Genomic DNA, 20,189 nt, shown 5'->3' with positions numbered 1-20,189 from the left:
TTACTGGCCTCAGACATTTTCTGTATGACTAAGTCATCCCTCCCACCCTCCGACCACTGTAAGCAAGGCTGCCAGTTGTTCAAGCAGAGGTGAAGCTAGGGAATACTCTCATCCGGAGAGACACACAAATTGAACCTCAGGTACTGGGCCAAAACATCTTGCAGACTGTCAGTTGGCTATCCCTGTTAAATAAGTTTTCATCTAGCACAACCAACATAATACTGGCCATATAATGAGCACCGGAATCCGACAACCGAATGAAGGTTTTCAATTTACAGATCACTAAATGCAACTTACATTATGCATGTAAGCTACATTGGTTCCTAGATATTTTGCTCCATAAAGTTTTCCATCTGGCCATTTCACTTGAACGACTTCTCCCTCTGCAGGTGGGCCAAGCTTCAGGCAATCTCTGCTCTGGATCAAAACAAAACAAAGAGATATCCCATTATTAAACAGGGAGGTAGAAAGACTATGTATGAGTATGGCTCAGTCACGAAGGGAGTCTTCTTGCTGTTCTGTTAGCACACAGACAAAACATGTTCCTCCTCTATAAACCAAAGAGTCTTCCAAGCCCCCACCCCAATACACAAGAGCAATGTCAACGTAAAACGATGAATGGCACAAGCAGATTCTGATGATGATATGGGAAAATGTATCCCCAAAGAAAAGCCTTGCAATGCTCTTTACCAACACTTTCCCATCACTGCAGAGATCACAAAAGGTTAATGTTGTTAAGAGAAAATATTTTTCTATTTGCTCACTACCCAGTAGTCTATGTAGCACTCACTGAGCTCTACAAAGGTGGTGGGTGGAGGGATTTAAAATATTTTCTCTACTCTTATCCTTGCATGGTACTCAACTGTCAGCATCCGAAGGCAGAATCCTAGCCTTGTTGGTAAATGAATGCAGCTATTAAATGCAGAAATACAGCATGAGATAAACACTTAGTATAGCAGCTTTTGTTTGTGGAAATCAAAAGCAAATATAAACTAATACCACCCCCACCCCACCCCGAAAAAACCCTTAAAAATATATTTGAGTATTAGAAGGCAATAATAGCACAGATGTTCAGTTTGTTGGCAAATGGTGTAGAATTGAGAATGCATTTCCCAATTAAAACACTGGAAGACCACGGTCACTAACCCATTGTTTTCCATAACAATGGCGCGTTTTATTTTGTATTCTTCTAATACAAAACGAAGACTCACACTTGCAAGAGGGCAATGAAACAGGAGAGAAGAGAAATTATTTGCATTTAAGTGCTTCAGGATAATATACAAGTGTTGCCAGAAAATGATCTCAATCTCGATGGGAAAAATGCCACCCCTAGCTTTATTCAAACTGCCGGAGAACAGCTTTTACAGAAAAAAGAGAGCCATTTGTTAATGGCTCTTAAAGCTTTTGTAATCAGCGAGCATTCTTTCTCTTTGTGTGTGTTAAGTGTTGTAAACCCAGCTCCCTCTGGTGGTAGATTCAAGCAAGGCTAAAACGAGTGCTTGACTTATTTGGGCAATAAGGATCCTAGATGCCAACGACAACATTGCCTTGTATATGGACGCAGCCACAGGTTTCCCAGCCTAATAATCTTGCCTGAACAGCTGTACTTTCCATCCCACTGATACTATTGCATGTGCATGCTGTGAAGCTCCTTGTATCAAGATGAAGAAAATCAATTCCCATCTTGATAAGATTAGAACTCTTTTCTGCAGATGATTGCTAAGCTCATTTCTACAAGCTGCTCTGCTACAGTGGGGCTTTGAAATAGATGGGAAGGTTGACATGTTACTTTGCAAGAGAGCTACCTAGGGTTTGTCATTCCAGTGGGGCTGAACTACCAGCAGGGAAATGTGCATGTTTGTATGTGTGTGTGTTGGTTCTGGTCCTCAATACATACATACATACATACATACATACATACATACATACATACATACATACATACTCTCTCTCTCTCTCTCTCTCTCTCATTCAGGTAACTACTGCTGTAAATATAACAAGTGTTTTTTTCTGCTGATTCTGAGAGGGAGAATGAGCATTTCTGCCATTGATATGATAATATCATTTGAGGCACTTTGCATTATGTTTCAGTTCACAACCCTGTATCCCCATCCTTTCAACATGAACAGGATATCTTCCCAGTAAATGAGGTGTGGATTTCAGGCTGAGTGTTTAATTTGATACTACATGATGCACCCCGTGGCTGTAGACGTCCTCTGATGTTCCCTCCAGCTGCCAGAATCCTACTGCAGAAACAAGGGGTCTCAGAACTGCTTTTTCACTGCAGGGCCATGCAGAACCTGATATTGGTAGTGACCCAGTGTTTAGCCAGGGTGAGGAAATGGGTACAGATGGTGCAACATTCTGTAGTAAGACCCTGGGGCTGAAAATGCAAGGAGGATAGGAATCCACACAGGAGCTTTCCCTGGTCTCTCACGTTTGGATGCCCAGGTTGAGGAAGTGATGCTTATTTTCATATTGCAAGAAGACTGCCATCTGCTCTGTTTGACTATGCCTAATAACCACCAGCCATTTCTCCATTATTCAAAGCAAAATGGCTCATGCGTTCTACGTCTTATTGATACTTTCTGGAAACTTCCTTGGCTGCAAAACACACAGTGGTCAACTGTGAAATGGAGGGGGGAAATCACACGAATGTTGCCAGAGTCTCCACAGTTTTTTTATGATAATCAGGGCACAAGGTGTTGGGTTTTTTTTTACTTATTAAGCCACAGATAGTAAAGGAACACAGAATACCTTCTTCTTAATATGCTACATTGGTCTTTAAGTTCAACCTGGAGGATTTTTTTGATTACTCTACCAGTGTGCCAGGTCACAGCTAGAGATACTAAGAAGCCTTCTCAATGGCTTCCCCAGTTGTAGATTTTCCTTCTGATGGTGGAGGGGTGGGAAGCCTGTGGCCCTCCATCTCTTGATGGACTCCAGCTCTCATCAACCCCACACAACAGGGCTCCATGCTCAGGGATGGTAGAAGCGACCTCTGAAGGGCCACAGGTTCCCCAACCCTGCCTTAGTGGTTTACCAAATATTGGATACAAAGTCTCTTCTAGAAGTGCTGTTTCAACATATTTACAGGGCAAAGAAAAATTATTAACATGGGTTAATGACTCTGTGAGGGAAATTATGTTAGAAACTGGTACTAACACTCTCCAGAGTTGAGAAGAACCTCATAACAGATATACACCAATGATGGTTAAAAACAAGTCTAAGCAGATTCAGGCTGCAGCAATGAACCTAGGGATTCCCCTATAAAGAACGGTCCTAAGTGAGTGTGGGTTGCATGAACACAGAGAGGAAATACAGAGCAGTGAAAAGAATGTAGAGCTGGTGCCTCTAGAAAGATTTTGGAGCATTAGCTGCAATTTAGAGTGTCCACTGACACCAATATTTCCATTCAAATAATGTCATGGCCTTTATAATCAGTCTCTCTTACCAGCAAAAATAATTGGGTGGCTAATTACATTAGTAAATCACGTAAGCATGATAGTTATCTATCCAACATTCGATTTATGCTTTTATTATTTATCATCATCATCATTATATGAATCTCCTAACTGGCAATTGGATGAAGGCAATACTGGCCTCCCTTCAATCATGGTGAGCATATGACCCACCTCTGGTTTGGATTTTAATCCCATCCAGAGAAGAACTCCTGCTCTCTTGAATGTCTGCCCTGCTCCGTTCATCTGTGGTCTGGCAGCAACGAATCTTTCTAGGCATAACATGCAAGCTGCCAGTCCAATGTGCATAGATGCTTTATTTTAATGTACACCAGGCTCTCCAATTGTCTTTGGTTGAATGTTTCTAAGATATACCACTTTTTCTACCTTTTGATTAAAAAAAAAAAGTAGGTGCATGAAGAAATCAAAGCTCTTACCAACTTTATAATGGCCTGTTCACTGTAGTAATAGAAAATTTAATGATTGTTTCAGCAAGGGTTTAGAGTGGCAATATATATGAAAGAAGATTGCAAGAAAAGGAGTACGGGACCTGTCACAAAGAGTGAGCGCACACTGTTTAAAATCTAGGGGGAAAAGAAGGGTTCCTGTGGCAAAGTTGTAAAGGTGACTGAATTGGGGTTCCCTGAGATGGGAAGCGTATCCCTCAGGACTGAACTGAAATGTCAACAGGCCCATTCAGTTAATACACTAAATGCAAGCTGTCCATTCTGCTTAAGCCAGTTGTGTGTGCATTAGCTTGAAATTTGGGTGTGAGTGATTAAGCTTCCACAGTTGTGCTTACAAAGTGATAGTTTTCATAAAGAACATGACCACTGTAATTAGTATTAACAGCTCGGCAATAGACAAGCTTATCCTAGAAATATATATGATGACAGAGATGAAAGCAACTGATATAATTTATCTACTCAAGCTATTAAAACTAATGGAAAGAAGAACTCTGGAAATTTGTTGCAAGCATCTCAAAAGCCTCTTTAACCATATCTAGCCTGGGAGAACTGTACATGCATGACTCTATGTGCTCGTTCAAACTGTTTGAGTGAAAGAACTTGGTTTCTGAAATGTGTAATTGTCAGGATTCTGCAGGGATCTAAGATGAAGCCTTGTTATTCAATCTACTGTGGAATCCCAAACAGATTCACCAGCCCTCTTCATTGCCTCCCCCACAGCTTTGTCTTCCTTGATAAATGTACAAGAAAAGGTACTCCTACCACAATGAAGCCCAGAGGCTTCTCCCACTTTCCACCTATTGTGCTCTATCTCTCTATATATACAATGGTACCTCAGAAGTCGAATGGAATCCGTTCCTAAAGTCTGTTCAACTTCCAAAAGGTTCAGGAACCAAGGCGCGGCTACTGATTGGCTGCAGAAAGCTCCTGCAGCTAATCGGAAGCCGTGGAAGCCGCGTCAGACGTTCGGGTTCCAAAGAACGTTCGCAAACCAGAACACTCACTTCCGGGTTTGTTCGAGAGCCAAAACGTTCAACTCACAAGGCATTCAGGATCCAAGATACGACTGTACATATATGCACAATAATGCTGGAGCAATGAGAAAATATTTAGTCCATCAAGAATGTTTAATCTGTCCCTATGAGAGCCTGAGAAGCAATGATAATTCTGTGGGATATTGTATTCTTATAAAAAGGGTAGGCTGCATCCTTTTCTTTGAGCTGATGGAAGCAAAATGGAATTAGGTGTTGTAGTGTTAAAGGTAAAGGTACCCCTGACCATTAGGTCCAGTCGTGACCCACTCTGGGGTTGCGGCGCTCATCTCGCATTATTGGCCCAGGGAGCCGGCGTACAGCTTCCAGGTCATGTGGCCAGCATGATTAAGCTGCTTCTGGAAAAACCAGAGCAGCGCACGGATACGCCGTTTACCTTCCCGCCGGAGCAGTACCTATTTATCTACTTGCACTTTGACCTGCTTTCAAACTGCTAGGTTGGCAGGAGCTGGGACCAAGCAACGGGAGCTCACCCCGTCGCAGGGATTCGAACCGCCGACCTTCTGATCAGCAAGCCCTAGGCTCTGTGGTTTAACCCACAGCGTCACCCGCATTGCAGTGTTAGATGGAACCTAATGAAACCTATACAAACCCTGCTCTCACAATGCACTTCAGTGCATTCTCAGTTGGGTAACACGTGCTTTAATTTTGCATATACTTCCATTATCATATTATCCATGGGTTGGGGGGGGGAATTGAATTGGGGGTGGGTAGTGAAGATTGCCACTTGGATGAGAACATTCTGTGGATGCAGCAAAAAAAATGGGGAGGTGGGTAAGACTGAAGCAGCTTCAAATCTACTTTAAACTCTTGTGCGGATGAGCCCCAAAACTGGAAGCAGACAGAGAGCTGAGTTGCTCTCTGGAAAAATCTGAAGGTACTAGTTGCCCTTTGGGGTATTTGTGGAGTGTTAAGCGGTGAATCTCTACCTATGTTCAACCGATATAACTGTAAAGAAATGCAAATGTTACAAAATGCCGCGAGCCTCCTGCTTTAGAAGGAAGCTGAATCTTGGGAGTGCGTAATAGGAATGATATACAGCAGAGTCTAATCAGCAGATTACACGAGTTAACCTCTCTTAATAATTGCTGGCATGTTTCTGTTGGCATGACATCAATCGTTGCTGAAGGGAAAGCCACTGCATAACGTTATGAAATGGAAAATGCCATTCTAAAATCTCATGTTTCCTTACCAGTTCAAATGCAGGATAGATAATTTATTTATTTTAAAGAGAAGGAATAAAGTAAACGCTGCAAGTAACAAAGCTACAGTGGTACCTCTGGTTATGAACTTAATTCATTCCGGAGGTCCATTCTTAACCTGAAACCGTTTTTAACCTGAGGTACCACTTTAGCTAATGGGGCCTCCCGCTGCCACTGCCGCGACGCGATTTCCGTTCTCATCCTGAGGCAAAGTTCTCAACCCGAGGTACTACTTCCAGGTTAGCGGAGTCTGTAACCCAAAGTGTTTGTAACCCAAGGTGTCTGTAACCTGAGGTACCACTGTACTTTGATACATACCCTGCCCTACTGTTCTAATATGGGTTTTCCTGGCTGGATCTAGACACATCAAAAAAGTGCTTCAAGAAAACACACTGTAAACCTCAAAGTGGTGGGAAGTGACATTGGTGAAAGACGTAACTCCACAGCGCCATCTGGTGTCATATTGTTATAACACATATAACATGCTTTTTCTTCACTAATATAGCTGAGTCCCCAGTCTTCTGACAGCTGAAGCACACTTGGTTTCTGAATTAAATTTTGAGGCGTGCCTCACTCTTATATCGGAAAAGTTTACTTTTCATGCCAGGCCAGAGGGACAGTGGATTATACAGAGACTCGGTGGATAGCTCCCTCTTTGTGTTGGTACACTGGAATCACAAGGGTCTTTGTTTCATTAATTTATTTCTCGTAGCACACTGGCAGCTCTCTTGTGGCACACTAACTGGCTATAACGTACAGCCATTGGGCACTCATGCACATGTTCAGTTATGGAAATCTGCGGCTAAGACCTCCACGGGGGTGGGGGGACTCTTATTTTTAAATAGCATTTCCATTTGTCATGTTATTATGCTGACGTTTTTGTTCAAATGCATGATCACGAAAATGTGCCCAATTCCATTACAAAGGAAGCCAAAGATGGTAATTTGATGTTTTGTGAAATTTAGGTGTATTTGGAAATGCAGAAGTAGTCTTTAGAAAATTTCTGTGATGTACTTTTGCTGTCACATTTCTAAATGGCTCTCTTCCTTTTTTCATAGCTGGAGATGAATTTGAAGCACAGACTGATGGGGCTTAATCGTCACCATTCTCATCTCAGTGAAGGCTCTCTCGGGTCCTCTGTTTGAAAGGATGCTGTTACATTAGTGTCAGCATAATTCTGTTAAGGGCTCTGTGTATCAATGTTGGCTTTTTATAATAATAATAATAAAAAATGAGGAAAAATCCTCAAATTTCTATTCATGTTTGTCTATTTCGGGTGAGGAAACATCCATTTTGGAAAAGACTGGTAGACCAATAATAATAACAATCTGTAAGTTGTGTCACATTTACTCGGATTGACAGCCTGAGTCATGTAGTAATATGTCTTTTATTACTGTTTTTGACTGCTGTGACTTGCAGGCTGAGTTTAACTGCACAGTGCTGTATACTCCACAGAACACACATATCTGGGCATTTTTAAGACTGCACAGAACAAGAACACATGGGCATTTGGCATATCCCCTGAGAGTCCTGAAAATGCAGTACAGTCCAAAGACTGAGATACATTTCAGCATTGGTGTTTTATAAACTGAAATGGAGTATCTTCTTTTCTTTCTCTCTGATGGCTTTAGACCAGGCACCCCCAAACTCGGCCCTCCATTTGTTTTGGGACTACAATTCCCATCATCCCTGACCACTGGTCCTGTTAGCTAGAGATGATGGGAGTTGTAGTCCCAAAACACCTGGAGGGCCAAGTTTGGGGAAGCCTGCTGTAGACTCCAGTTCTATAAACATGTATGTTTCTAACATACTGTACATGTGGCTCAAGGGACCTGAGAAACCTGGATACAAACCATACCTTGACTATGAATGCAATGTAGTGTCCATGGCCAGGCCACTAGCTCCCAGCCGTAATTTTCTCACTAACAGTTTAGACTCCAGTTCTAAAGACACTTAAATGACCAACAATGTAGATCAGTGAACAGTGCTACAGTGTGGACTTTGGAAACTGGGACTCAAACGTCACTTTTGACTATGAAAGCACTGTGGTTGGTATCAATCCAAAGACATTTTCTCAATATGAATTAAAATAAGGGTCATGGTATAAACCAGTGTTTCCTGAACTTGGGTCTCTAGCTATTTTTTGTACTACAATTCCCATCATCCCTGAGCACTGGTCCTCCTAGCCAAGGATGATGGGAGTTGTAGTCCAAAAACAGCTGGAGACTCAAGTTCGGGAAACTAGGGTTGTCATACGCCCAGAATTTCCCAGACATATCCGGAATATTTCTCTTTTTGTAATATGGCAACCCAACTAATTATTAGCTTGTAATTAGCTTCCTGAATATTTCTATGGTGCTTATACGCTAAATACACAAAGCGGCCCCCTGTGGGGAAAATTTGGTATTTTTTGTGAACCTCGGGTGGCTCCTATCTCCAGAATTCATGATCCATTGCTGGTCCCTACAGAATGCTGCCAGGACCTCTGTTCAGTCCTGGCATGAAAAAAAAAACCCACAGAGTGTCTGGAGGAAGTAGGTCAGGCATCAAAGGAATGCTTTGATGGTGTTTCCTGCTGGGCAGGGGTTTGGACTGGATGGCCCTTGTGGTCTCTTCCAACTCTATGATTCTTCTATGATTCTAGGCAGCATTCTGAAGTTGACAACCACAGCAGATGACTGGCAAGCAGGGGCAGTATTTACTCAGAGATTATGAGTTAGGACTGAAAATCCAAAGCTGTCAGAGACATGTCCTAGGGAAGAGACTACATGTTCCAAACAGGCACTGAGTTCAAACTGAGCCCCTTTATAGCTACTGGGCCTACATCTCCTAGGACCTAGGTCCTTTCCTTTTGATGGACAATGGAGATTCTTGAAGTAGCAGCCCTCAAGTTTGGCACTCCTTGGTATTTCATTATTTCTAGCTCTTGGAATAGGGGATATTGGTTCCATGGGGTGGGGGAGGGATCTGGCTCAGCAGATGCAATCTCTGGGGGTCCAGGTTGGGGGTCCCACATTCAGATGGCTTCAGGTTGCTCAACTCAGGCTGTGTCAGGGCTGGTGTGTCAGGGGGCACAGCTGATCCCTCTCTCTGTGTGTCAGTGTCCAAGCCACTGGGTAATGGCAGACATGTGAGGATAGACTACAGGATAAAGTTATTGCTGCATGCTTCTCTTTCAAAAATATTATGGGGTAATGTTCAGAACTGTATGTACAGAATTCAGGATCTAATCTACAATGGCAAACTATTCCGGTCTTAGATATAGTGGCTGAGAACTAAAGGAATTCACATACACAATCCACATCTGTTTGTTTTTGTTTTTGTTTTTTCATCAAGTTTCTTCCTCTGTAGGGATGACTGGAAAACCACCAAAATGCTCTTCATACTTCCTCAAGTTAAAAATAACTTGGGGTAAGCTGGAGATGCATTCATGAATCATTCTCATTGATTTGAATAGGTATGCTTAACAAAGTTGGACTGTTGGATTTGGTAAACATTGCTGTAAATTTAAAAACATGCAGTAGAAATAAAGACAGTGTCTTCCCTGACCTGTATGAACCAAGGAACTTTAAATTGGGGGGGGGCTGCAATTTTCCCCAAACCCCTTCTTTCTCCTTGCAAACAATCTTACCAAAGGATGTACAGACATGAAATGGTGGCTTGTCTCCCATAAATGCAATTGTGAACTGAACGGAAATTGTGCAGTGGCTTGAACACATAAAGCAGAAAGCTTTTGCTATCTTTGTGAGCTAGCTGAACAGGGAAACAGATTAGAGAAATAGCTTCTTCAATAGGCAGCAACATTGCCGTCGCACAAAATTTGATGAATAAGTCCTCCCAGTGGCACTAACACCTGATATGCACATTGCACGGATTAGGAAGGCAGGTTTTTTGGGGGGAGGAATCCTTCCTGTTACTGATGCTACAGGTATATTATCTAATGAAAACACACAAAGATTTCTCTATGGAATCTGAAAGTTCTTTGGCATTTGCTTCAAACAATTATATGTTGTTCCTCTGCTATCTTAGAAGCACTGAGGCATATCCAGGCCTGATTACATTTCTTCTTAGCACCAAATCAAACCACCCCACTTGGGTGGTAAGCAGTTTTCCTCTCTCCCACAGCTCAAGCTTTGATGCAGGTGGAAAGAAAACGGTGGTTTCTACTAAGGAACACAGCCTCATATGTGTAATATCTCAATGTTCCTTAAATCAAGGCATCCTCAATCATTAATGGTGCTTTTTTATAATATTCCAAACAAAGAAGTAGCTTTTCAAAGGGCCGTAGCAGGAATTTAGCTGCATGGCTTCCTTTATCACCAGTGAGAGGTGAACAGCTAAATCCATCACACACTGCTTTCAAACTGCCCCACTTTGAGCGTTATACTTCCAAAAAAGGTATTAGACCTTTTTATATGTAAGGACTTAGCAATGAAAACAGTATAATCTCTGCTAATAACGTTTGAAGGGCAGCTTTGCTTCCTGAAATAAACTGTAAGACAACAGCAGAGATCAGCATGCACACCTACAGGCGAGAGAAGATGGACATTTGTGATAGCAGGATTGGGGCATACTGACCTAGCCATAACACCTTGGCCAATTTCATTGTGCTCTATCCAGTGACAGTACAGGGAACAAAATGTATTGTGATTCTCCCTGCCCACGGCATAGAATCATAGTATCACAGAGCTGGAAGGGAACATGAGGATCATCTAATCCAACCCCCTGCAATACAGGAATATTCAGCTGTCCCTTATGGGGATCAAACCTGCAACTTTGGCATTTTCAGCACCGTGCTCTAACCCAGTGTTTCTCAACCTTTTTTGGGCCACGGCACACTTGTTCCGTGAAAAAAATCACGAGGCACACCACCATTTAAAAAGTTAAAAAAATTAACTCTGTGCCGCCCTATATTATAATTATGACTGTAAGAAACAGTTGCCAAATATTGCTTTCCGGCGGGTCAGCGCTGTGTATTGGCAGCCGCCAGGCACGTGACAATGCAAATCGCCCTTCTCGTCGCCGCACGTCGCGGCACACCAGCCAGCGTCTCGCGGCACACTAGTGTGCCACGGAACAGTGGTTGAGAAACGCTGCTCTAACCAACTGAGCTATCCAGCTCCAGCTATCCACGTTCTATGCTTTATGTTTGCAATTAGCAAAGGAAAATACATGACCAATGGTTTTTTTGGTCCCATAGAACTATCCGTCTGCCAAATTAGGACAGTGGAGCCAAACTAACGCTTTCATTCTTTGTTGTGTCTCATCAATCTTCCTGCCTCCAGTAGTTAATTCTCTTTATAGTTCTTCTTCAATGTCAATAGCACTCATTTTTCCTACAGTTGTTATCTACAAACTGAACGCCACATGAGAAGTTCTTTGCTGTCAATCCCACCAAGTGGGCAAAATTCTGCAGCCTTTTTCATTTGTTAGGTAGGCACTAGACTCACAACTCAAATCCTGAATTGACCATATAAAACCTGTGCAATCCTTATTCATTGTAGTTGGAGCTCATAGGCATCTTACACAAGAATGTGTACAAACATCTGACAGAAGTTCCTGTTTCTCTAGAAGATACCTATTTAAATGCAGTAGGAGAGATTCCCAGGATAATATGACACATGGACATGGAGATGAGCAAAACAGGACTGGTCTGCAAGAGAGGCAGACATCTTTACTGGCTAGTCTTCTAACACCTTGGGAGGACTTCACAAGCAAACCAAAATGTGGGCCTGAAATCACAGCAGATATTTGAAAAAAGCATGGTTTACATACAAATCCATCCCAAAGACCCCAACTGTCAGATAATGTACAAGATTCAAGATGATGACTCATCAATCATGCATATCACAAAAACAAAGGCCCAAAATCACATACTCTGCACTGGCTAAAAAGTTCAACAGTTGGCTCTCAGGACTGTTATACCTTAGGAGTTTGAAGTCCACTCTTTTTAAAATAAAATAATAAAATAATAATAATAATTTACTATTTATACCCCGCCAATCTGGCTGGGTTTCCCCAGCCACTCTGGGCGGCTTCCAACAAAAGATTAAAATACAGTAATCCATCAAATATTAAAAGCTTCCTTAAACAGGGCTGCCTTTCTTAAAGGTTTTGTCTTCTAAAAATCTGGTACTTGTTTATTTCTTTGACATCAGGTGGGAGGGCGTTCCACAGGGCAGGCGCCACTACCGAGAAGGCCCTCTGCCTGGTTCCCTGTAACTTCACTTCTTGCAGTGAGGGAACTGCCAGAAGGTCCTTGGAGCTGGACCTCAGTGTCCGGGCTGAACGATGGGGGTGGAGATGCTCCTTCAGGTATACTGGGCCGGGGGTCCAGCACCAACACTTTGAATTGTGCTCGGAAACCCTTTCAGTATTTTTAAACATCTAAAACCAGATGCTAAGCCAGCTTTGCAACTTTTTTTCCTTTTCCAAAGCACAAGGGACAGAAAGGGAGAGGGCCTGCCTGAGGAATAAATGTATTGCTGCCATATCCTGGCAACGTCTGACTGATGTAATGGAGCCTGAAGAATTTTGACAGGAGGCCAGACATCAGCCCAAGATGCAGCATTCCCAGGAAGAGGAAAGTGCAAAGGGACCAACCACAATACCAGAGGGCATGCAAGTTGTGTTACATGCGAGGCAAGGCAGAATCACCCAGAATTTACTGCTCCATATAAGAACATGAAGCACTGATTAATTGTTGTAATAAAATGTTGGTTTAAACATGCACTGAAATGCATGTTGTGAAATGCTGCAAACAATGGCATTTCCCTTCTGATTTAGTATCATTAGGCGATGGAATCTTACAGACACATCCAAGGTGTAAACAAGTCATCATACTAGATGCATGAGAACCGTTCTGCCTATTACATATTTGAACATGGGCTTTTTCTCAATTCATCAAGGAATTTCGTAATATTATCTCTCAGAGACACATTACAATATGTGGAATTCCCACCCTAATATCTTTTATTAAAAACATACTTCTTATTTAATTAAAAGACTTTGGAAGATTAGTTTTGATTCATTTGACGAAATGGTGGGTACTAATTAGAACAAACAAGGTTGGGAAGCCCCTGAGAAAGTAATAATTCTCTGCAGCAAGAAATAACAAACACGAGCAGAATATTAAGTTAATTATCCCTGTTGAAAGGTCAGAGGAAATTGTTCAATTTTCCTTATTTAACTTTCAAAAATAAAAATAAAAATCAGTTTCTTAAAATACTTACCACAATGTCTTCAGGGAAGGTGTCCCGGCTGAAGGAACCGTCATCAAACATGACTTCGTAGAAAACTTGAGATGTAACTTCTTTCACTCTGCAGCTATAGTACCGTGTGTTCCTGTGTTTCGCTATAACAGTTTGCCCGGCTGAGACCATTTTCTCAAAGGCTTTGGTTTTCTAGAAAGCAAGAATTGAACACACACCATTATATCAGCCATGAAATTTGTCTCACTTGTTTCAACCCACTGGGTCCTGCACATCTAAGGATTGTTTGTGTCTGATGACCAGGATTCATCTAAGACCTGCACTCAGAGATCTGAACTGATTGCCAATTTGCTATCAGACCACATTCGAGGTGTTACTATTGGTATATAAATCCCTTAAAAAATTGAGACCAACTTACCTACGAGATCACCTTACCCTACATGTGCCCACATGACCACTTCAACTGGCGGAATTGGCACTGCTATACATGCCACATAATACCCGTTCCACATTTATGAGATCGTTCAGTGTGGCAGCACTTACAACTTTGGAACTCCCTGCCTATTGAGACCAAGCACCTTCACTGTACTCTTTTTGGTGCCTGTTAAAAACATTTCTGTTTAGACAAGCCTACCCAGATGCTTAGAAAGTTGAGGTAATATTAATCTGTTTTAGTATTTTAACTAAATTTTAATTATAAATTTTATGAAATAAACAGGTGAATGAAGGCCTTCTTTGCCTTAGCCCAAGCCGCTCGAATCTAGAGTAAAGAACTTGCACAGAAAACGTGATGCATGATAGGTGAGCTTTTAACTGAAATTGGAAAAAAAAATATGATTTGTCTGGTTTCAAGTGTTTTATTGAGGACTAGCAGACCATCAATTTGGCAGATCTCATAAGGAATGTACATGGGGTGAGAGAACGTTGTGGCTTTGCTATTCCATCTGGCTTCTTTTTCACTCTCTTCTCGCTTCCTAATAATTTGCAGCTGCTTCCAGGCTTCTGAGGGCTGGGCCGGGAATCTTGTTAGAATAAAGTTATAAACTCAAACAAAAAGGCATCTTAGCCCCACTAAGGCCCGGGGCAAATATACCCGGCTTCTCCCCACCCCTCTGCATGGGCCTGGCTGCTTCCCTTCTCTTGCCAAGCCCCAGCTCCCACCCCCCTGCTTTCCTCCACATCTACCTATCATCCATTCCATCTGGCAATCAATGCCACCTTCGTGGCTGAAAGGAGACAATACAGTATTGACAATGCAAGAGGCTTTGCTTGGAGAGTCCTTCTTACCAGTCACACATTCAGCAATGCTTCTTGCATTCCCTAAAGAGCTCCTGAGAACAGTATTGCCGACGCCTTTACCACCAACGCTAAATAGAGAGATGGTAGCAGCAGCAGCATCCTATTGAAATGACAGACTGTCAAAATGCTATAGTCTTTCGGCTTAAGGTGTCCCTGAAAGCTACATACAACTCCAAAGATCTTTTTACTTATGCTAAAATCCTATGCACAGATATACATTTGTTTGTTTGCAGAACTGGAGATGAAACTCATGGCTCACAGCAGTCCTGAGGAGGCATGCTTTGCCTGCGGTTTCAGAAGCATGGAATCATTAGCTTGTGTCACACTGCCACACAGCCTTCTGCAATCGGCACTTGCAGTCAAAATGAGTATATCAGCTTTCAGTAGATTAAAGTGTAGATTAAAGAAAGCTCGTATCTATTACAAAAAGAGTCAAAGAGTCCATCACATTTTCAAACCAGATGCTACAATTTGGATAGGGCCTTATGATATATACGGTGAGAAACAACAGCTTTAGGATTGCTTCATTCTCAGTTGCTCTGGGGCACAGGGTAGCAGTGTGCCAGGCCAAGGAGAACATGCATTCCCATGAGCCACTAGTTTCCATCACCCAGCAGGCTGCTAATCGGTACATGGAATGTCTGAGAAAGGAGATAAATGGAGAGAGCGTCTTCCCTCTCTCTCTCTCTCTCTGCTGCTTGCACTGCAGCACTTATAACCTGTTGAAAGGTAAGAAGAAGAAGGGAGAATGTGTTTCAGGTAACTACAAATCAATCCACTCACCCATCTGTACCACACACTGCATGTAGCACATCTCGCTTTGCGTATATGCCAAAATTGATAAAGCCTATGGCTATAGCCGGATAATAAAATGTAGAGAAAACAGGAAATGTTCAAACGTATAACTGATTTAGAGAGGAAGATGTTTCAAAATTAGAAATCTACTTAGCTGAAAAAAATATGTGACATATGCAGACTGATTACTTATTCCCTGCCCTTTATTACCTAATGATTGTAACCTTTGAGAGCAGCAAACTATTCAATACATTCGGAGAACTAAATCCCGAGTACCTACAAGATGAATATATCAAAATACTTTGAAACATTGCAGTAAACGTTTTGGATTAAGCTATGTCTCATTGCTTTAACACTGCAATGCATAGTGGATTTTATTTTTAAAAGATGGGCCTTTATCAATATTCCATTGTTGATTGGGGAATTATAGTTATATATATATATATAGGTGTGTCCTTGAAGAAATTCATATTCCCTGCACCTAGCCCTGTACTACTTAAATGCAAAGACCCCATTCTCTTCCTGTCGGCATCAAATTGTGGTAGTTAGGCATTGTATCTGCAGCGGTTAACCAGGGGTCACACCTAACCAGGTTTTGGAACCAGAATGGCTCTTGCTGTATGGGTGAAAAATGGAGCAAGCAGTCCAAGAAGAGTCAAGGGCCCCTGATGTCCACAGATCCCAGGAGTGCCCCCTCACTTCTCAGCCCTGTGCATTGAAAGGGATAAGTTATAATGAACCATATATCAGGAAATAAGAGCAGAAGTGGTGCAGAATTCAGCAGTGGGTCACTAGCATTTGTAGCCAGGGCATCCTTGGGCAGCTGCTAGGGCCTCAACACATAGACACTCTTGCCCTGCCCCATCCCATCTTGGCATTCTCAGTAGCCCCCGTCAACCGGTTCTAGCCACCATTTACATTTCTGCAATGTCCCTAGCACAGCATTGCTCTGTGACATGGTGTGAAATTAAAACTAAAACTAGACCCAGCTGCCCACTGCTGTTTGAAACACTACCACCACCAAGGTGACAAGGCCCAATGATGAAGGAGAGGGACACCCCCCCCCCAAAAAAAGGATGCTTTGCCAAGGGACTCCTCAAACCTGAATCTAATATGTTTTAATGTTGAATGTGTAAGTCTATGTCTAGAGTCCATGGATAAATCAAACACAAATCAAAGATGTACTGCTGGGAAAGTGTTTAATGGTTCTTGTATTTGTAGTTGTTTAAAAACTAATAATTTTTTTTTAATAACCTAATTCTAGAACTGCTCATGGGTGAAATATTCACTTACTCCAATTCATCGCAAATATGATTTGATTGTTTTGGAATGAGCCACTCCCCAATGCTGAGCTGCCTTCAGCCTCACTGCAGCTTTTGCACACCTGGTACCCTCCCACTGTGCTGGCTGGAAGCTGTAGTCCAGAACAGCTGGAAGGCACCAGGTTAGCAACTGTCCCTTCTATACATCTGCCTCCCCACACTTGACTCTTGGTGAGTCATTTAAGGATTTGTGGATCTGCCCCCATTTTTCCTGGACCTGTGTTTGCCCTACATTTCACCTGGAAAGTTAGTGCTGCCCTACCACCTGGTGGCGACTGATGCTGTGTGCAGTCCTCTGCTGGTGGATTGTATTATTTTTTTTAAAAAAAAAAACATTAAAAGTTCAGAAAAGAGTATTTTCCCCAACGCGTTAAGAGTTTTCCATTTCCCATTCCTGGAAAAATGTATCTCACAGAAAGTGTTATTGATAAACATGTTCCAAAAAAGATTTTCTACCACAGAAGCCTAAGAATTTATAGATTCAAAGAATGCAATTTTTGATCAGAGAGACAGCTGTTATGCAGAGAACTGAATTAGATTAGATAAACATCTGTGGCATTTTCTGGATTACTGTGCAAGCTGCGGTTTGGACTGCACGATTTCTTTTGTGTAACATGAGCGATGAATGAACTAAGGTAGTCATATAAAAATATGAGCCACAGCAAATCACAATGAAGAAGAAAGTTTATCTTGGCCTTCTGTGTGGAAATGAAATACTATGAATAAGTATTATAAAGTTTTATCTTGCCTCCTATGCATGAGGACAGAAAGCTAACCTTTTCTGTTATTTTTATAGTGATTATATAGGTCCTGGAAGACCTATGATAAATAACACATGTTATGGCACTTCAGCCCTTGGAAAGAAGGTCAACTTCACAGTCCTTAGAAAAACTGGCTTTGAAATAGTTCCCTTTTGACATGATAAAGTCTCATCAAGCCCACTGACTTTTATCCCTTGCTGCTGAAACATGTGGGAACAAGTAACAATGCCAGGCATGGCACTGAACCTATTGCAAATCGCTATGAGACTCTGAGTAGAAAGGTGAAGGACACTGGGACACAGGTGGTGTTTTCATCACTCCTTCCTTCTTAAAGGTCGTGGCCTCAGAAGAGACAGAGAAGTACAGTGCAAGTGAATGATTGGCTACACAGATGGTGTCATCGGGAAATCTGGATTTGTGAATCGTTGTCTGTGCTTCATATATATGAAGTGATCAATGGGTGGGTGTGCAGAGTTCTGGCCTGAGCCCAGTCTTGTTTGACTTCTTTATAAATGACTTGGCAGAAAGTGGGGGGGGGATGTTGCTCATCAAATTTGCAGATGACACCAAATTGGGTGGGGTAGCTAATACCTTCAAACACAGAAACAGGATTCAAAAATCATTTTGACAGGATCATAGCTGCCAAGTTATCCCTTTTTTAAAGGGATTTTCCATTATGCTGAATAGACTTCCTCGCGAGAAAAGGGAAAACTTGGCAGCTATGGACAGGATGGAGAATGGGGCGCTAACAACATGAATTTCAACAGAGATGAATGTGAAGTTCTGCATTTAGGCAGGAAGAATCAGACAAGACTGTAGTATGGGAGAGACTTGACTCGGTGGCAGTACAAGTAAAAAAGGATCTAGGGGGTTTAGCAAACCACAAGCTATGAATGCGAGTCTACACTGTATGGACAGAAACAGAGTATGGACAGAAATATAGTGCCCAGATCACAAGGAGGAATGGTAGTATCCTACAGCTTGATTTTATCCTACCTCAGAGCAAGACTGTGTTCATCAGTTTAAAGTGATATAGTGTGGACTTAATTTGAGCCAAGCCTTCCTCAGACTCAGGACTTGCTTTAAATGCCAGAGCTCAGCTCCGGATAATGAGATATGAAACAGTGAAGAGAGTTTCTCAAACTACATGCATTTACCAAGTAAGAAGCCCTGACTTGTCTGGGTTTAGTATTTAAAAACAGTAACTCTCCCTCTATGAAATAAATTTACCACTGCACGCAACTATCATTCATTGCCTTTCAAATCCAGTCCATACAGTCTTGGCATTTTCTCATTGTCCTGCGACAGTCAGGAACTAGCAAGCTTTTTAACCTGATTCAGCCTAGTAGCAGTGTTCTTGTTTTTGAAAACACAGAAACAACAACATGGAATAAAATGGGGAAAAATAATACGGGAATTAAATTATGCAAATCCTTACCACATTCTGACTGATTTTGTGCCTGAAACATGTTATATAGACAACATAAGGCCAGTCATCTGGTTCCATCAGCACTCCTGCAGCATGAGCACATGTAACATGGAAAGAAGCTGGGCAACGTCCATAGGAACACTGTATGCAGGCACCAGATATTTTCTTAATTCTTTGTCGGCAGAAGATACATTTCTGTAGGCACAAAAGGAAAATTTCCAATTAGCTTCATTTTAGCTGCCAAGCAGGTACTTCCGTTTAATCAGCTATGCCTAAATTCACACATCTGTGTTCTTAAGACTGCACACACATCTCTCACATGCATTTTCAGATGCCTTTCCAAAGGAAGTTAAGCTTGGATGTGCTCTAAGACGTCATGTATATTGAATCAGCTGTGTGAATTAGCTTATGTTCAGTCGCAATTTTATCTATGTAGACTGAACTCATCATAAACAGAGAAGAGACACTGCTGTAGCAGTGGGGCCTGGTTTTTTAATTAACATTTTCAAATTAGTGCTTACATTGTAAATATTGCTATTGATACCATATTTTTTTAATTTTAAAAAAAATGTATGTAAACCATCTTATGAGGGCAGTGTGTTTTATCTCCCCCTACTAAACGTAAGTAAACATAAATAGGATTGCACTGTTATTCTGGCACTTAGAAGATACCTAGCAAGGTAGATACCAGATGGCTAGGTTTAGGGTACGTATTCTGTCCTAAACTTTGAGGACAAAAGACATGGAGCTGATATCTCAAAACAAATGAGTAGAAGGCAGTTATATGGTAGAAGGCAGTTCTCAAAATAATCTATACTGTAAAGCCCCAAGTGGTCTGCTAACAGGGTAACTCAAGAAATTTGAATTGTGTTTGGAAACAAACTGGGAGTCAGTTATGGTCTTTTACTCATTGGCAAAATTTATTTCGGATGGCAGGTCCCAGTTAACAGCCTGGCCACCATATTCTGAACCAGTTGCTATCTCAGAAGCAACCCCACATACAACATGCCACTATAATCTAACCCAGATGTCAGGGTCAGCCACGTGAGGCAACTGTCTATCTTAATCTTTCTCCCCTGCCTTGTTCCTAATGTCAATCTTCACTCGCCTGTCCTCCCTGGTGGGAAGGAGGTGTGCCCCATTTTGGGGTTCTCTGATGCCAAAATGTCTTCGACCGGTCATGCCAGATG

At 41.9% G+C, this 20,189-nt stretch overlaps 1 protein-coding gene across 6 annotated transcripts in view; it reads right to left on the bottom strand.

Annotated features, from left to right (window-relative positions):
• The window catches only part of KDM4C (lysine demethylase 4C), a 210,914-nt gene that overhangs the window by 10,131 nt on the left and 180,594 nt on the right, over nt 1-20,189 (bottom strand). For all 6 annotated transcript variants that reach the window (XM_035140866.2, XM_035140870.2, XM_035140869.2 and 3 more), the window contains 3 exons: nt 19,009-19,194; nt 13,415-13,585; nt 298-417 (listed from right to left, as the gene is read on the bottom strand). In XM_035140866.2, the coding sequence (XP_034996757.1) occupies nt 298-417; nt 13,415-13,585; nt 19,009-19,194 (477 nt within the window). The remainder of the gene's footprint in view (nt 1-297; nt 418-13,414; nt 13,586-19,008; nt 19,195-20,189) is intronic.

The sequence above is a fragment of the Zootoca vivipara genome, chromosome 16, assembly GCF_963506605.1.
Source record: "Zootoca vivipara chromosome 16, rZooViv1.1, whole genome shotgun sequence".
Taxonomy (NCBI): Eukaryota; Metazoa; Chordata; class Lepidosauria; order Squamata; family Lacertidae; genus Zootoca; species Zootoca vivipara.
The sequence above is the reverse complement of the archived record's forward strand: the minus strand, read 5'-3'. Positions and strand labels throughout refer to the sequence as shown.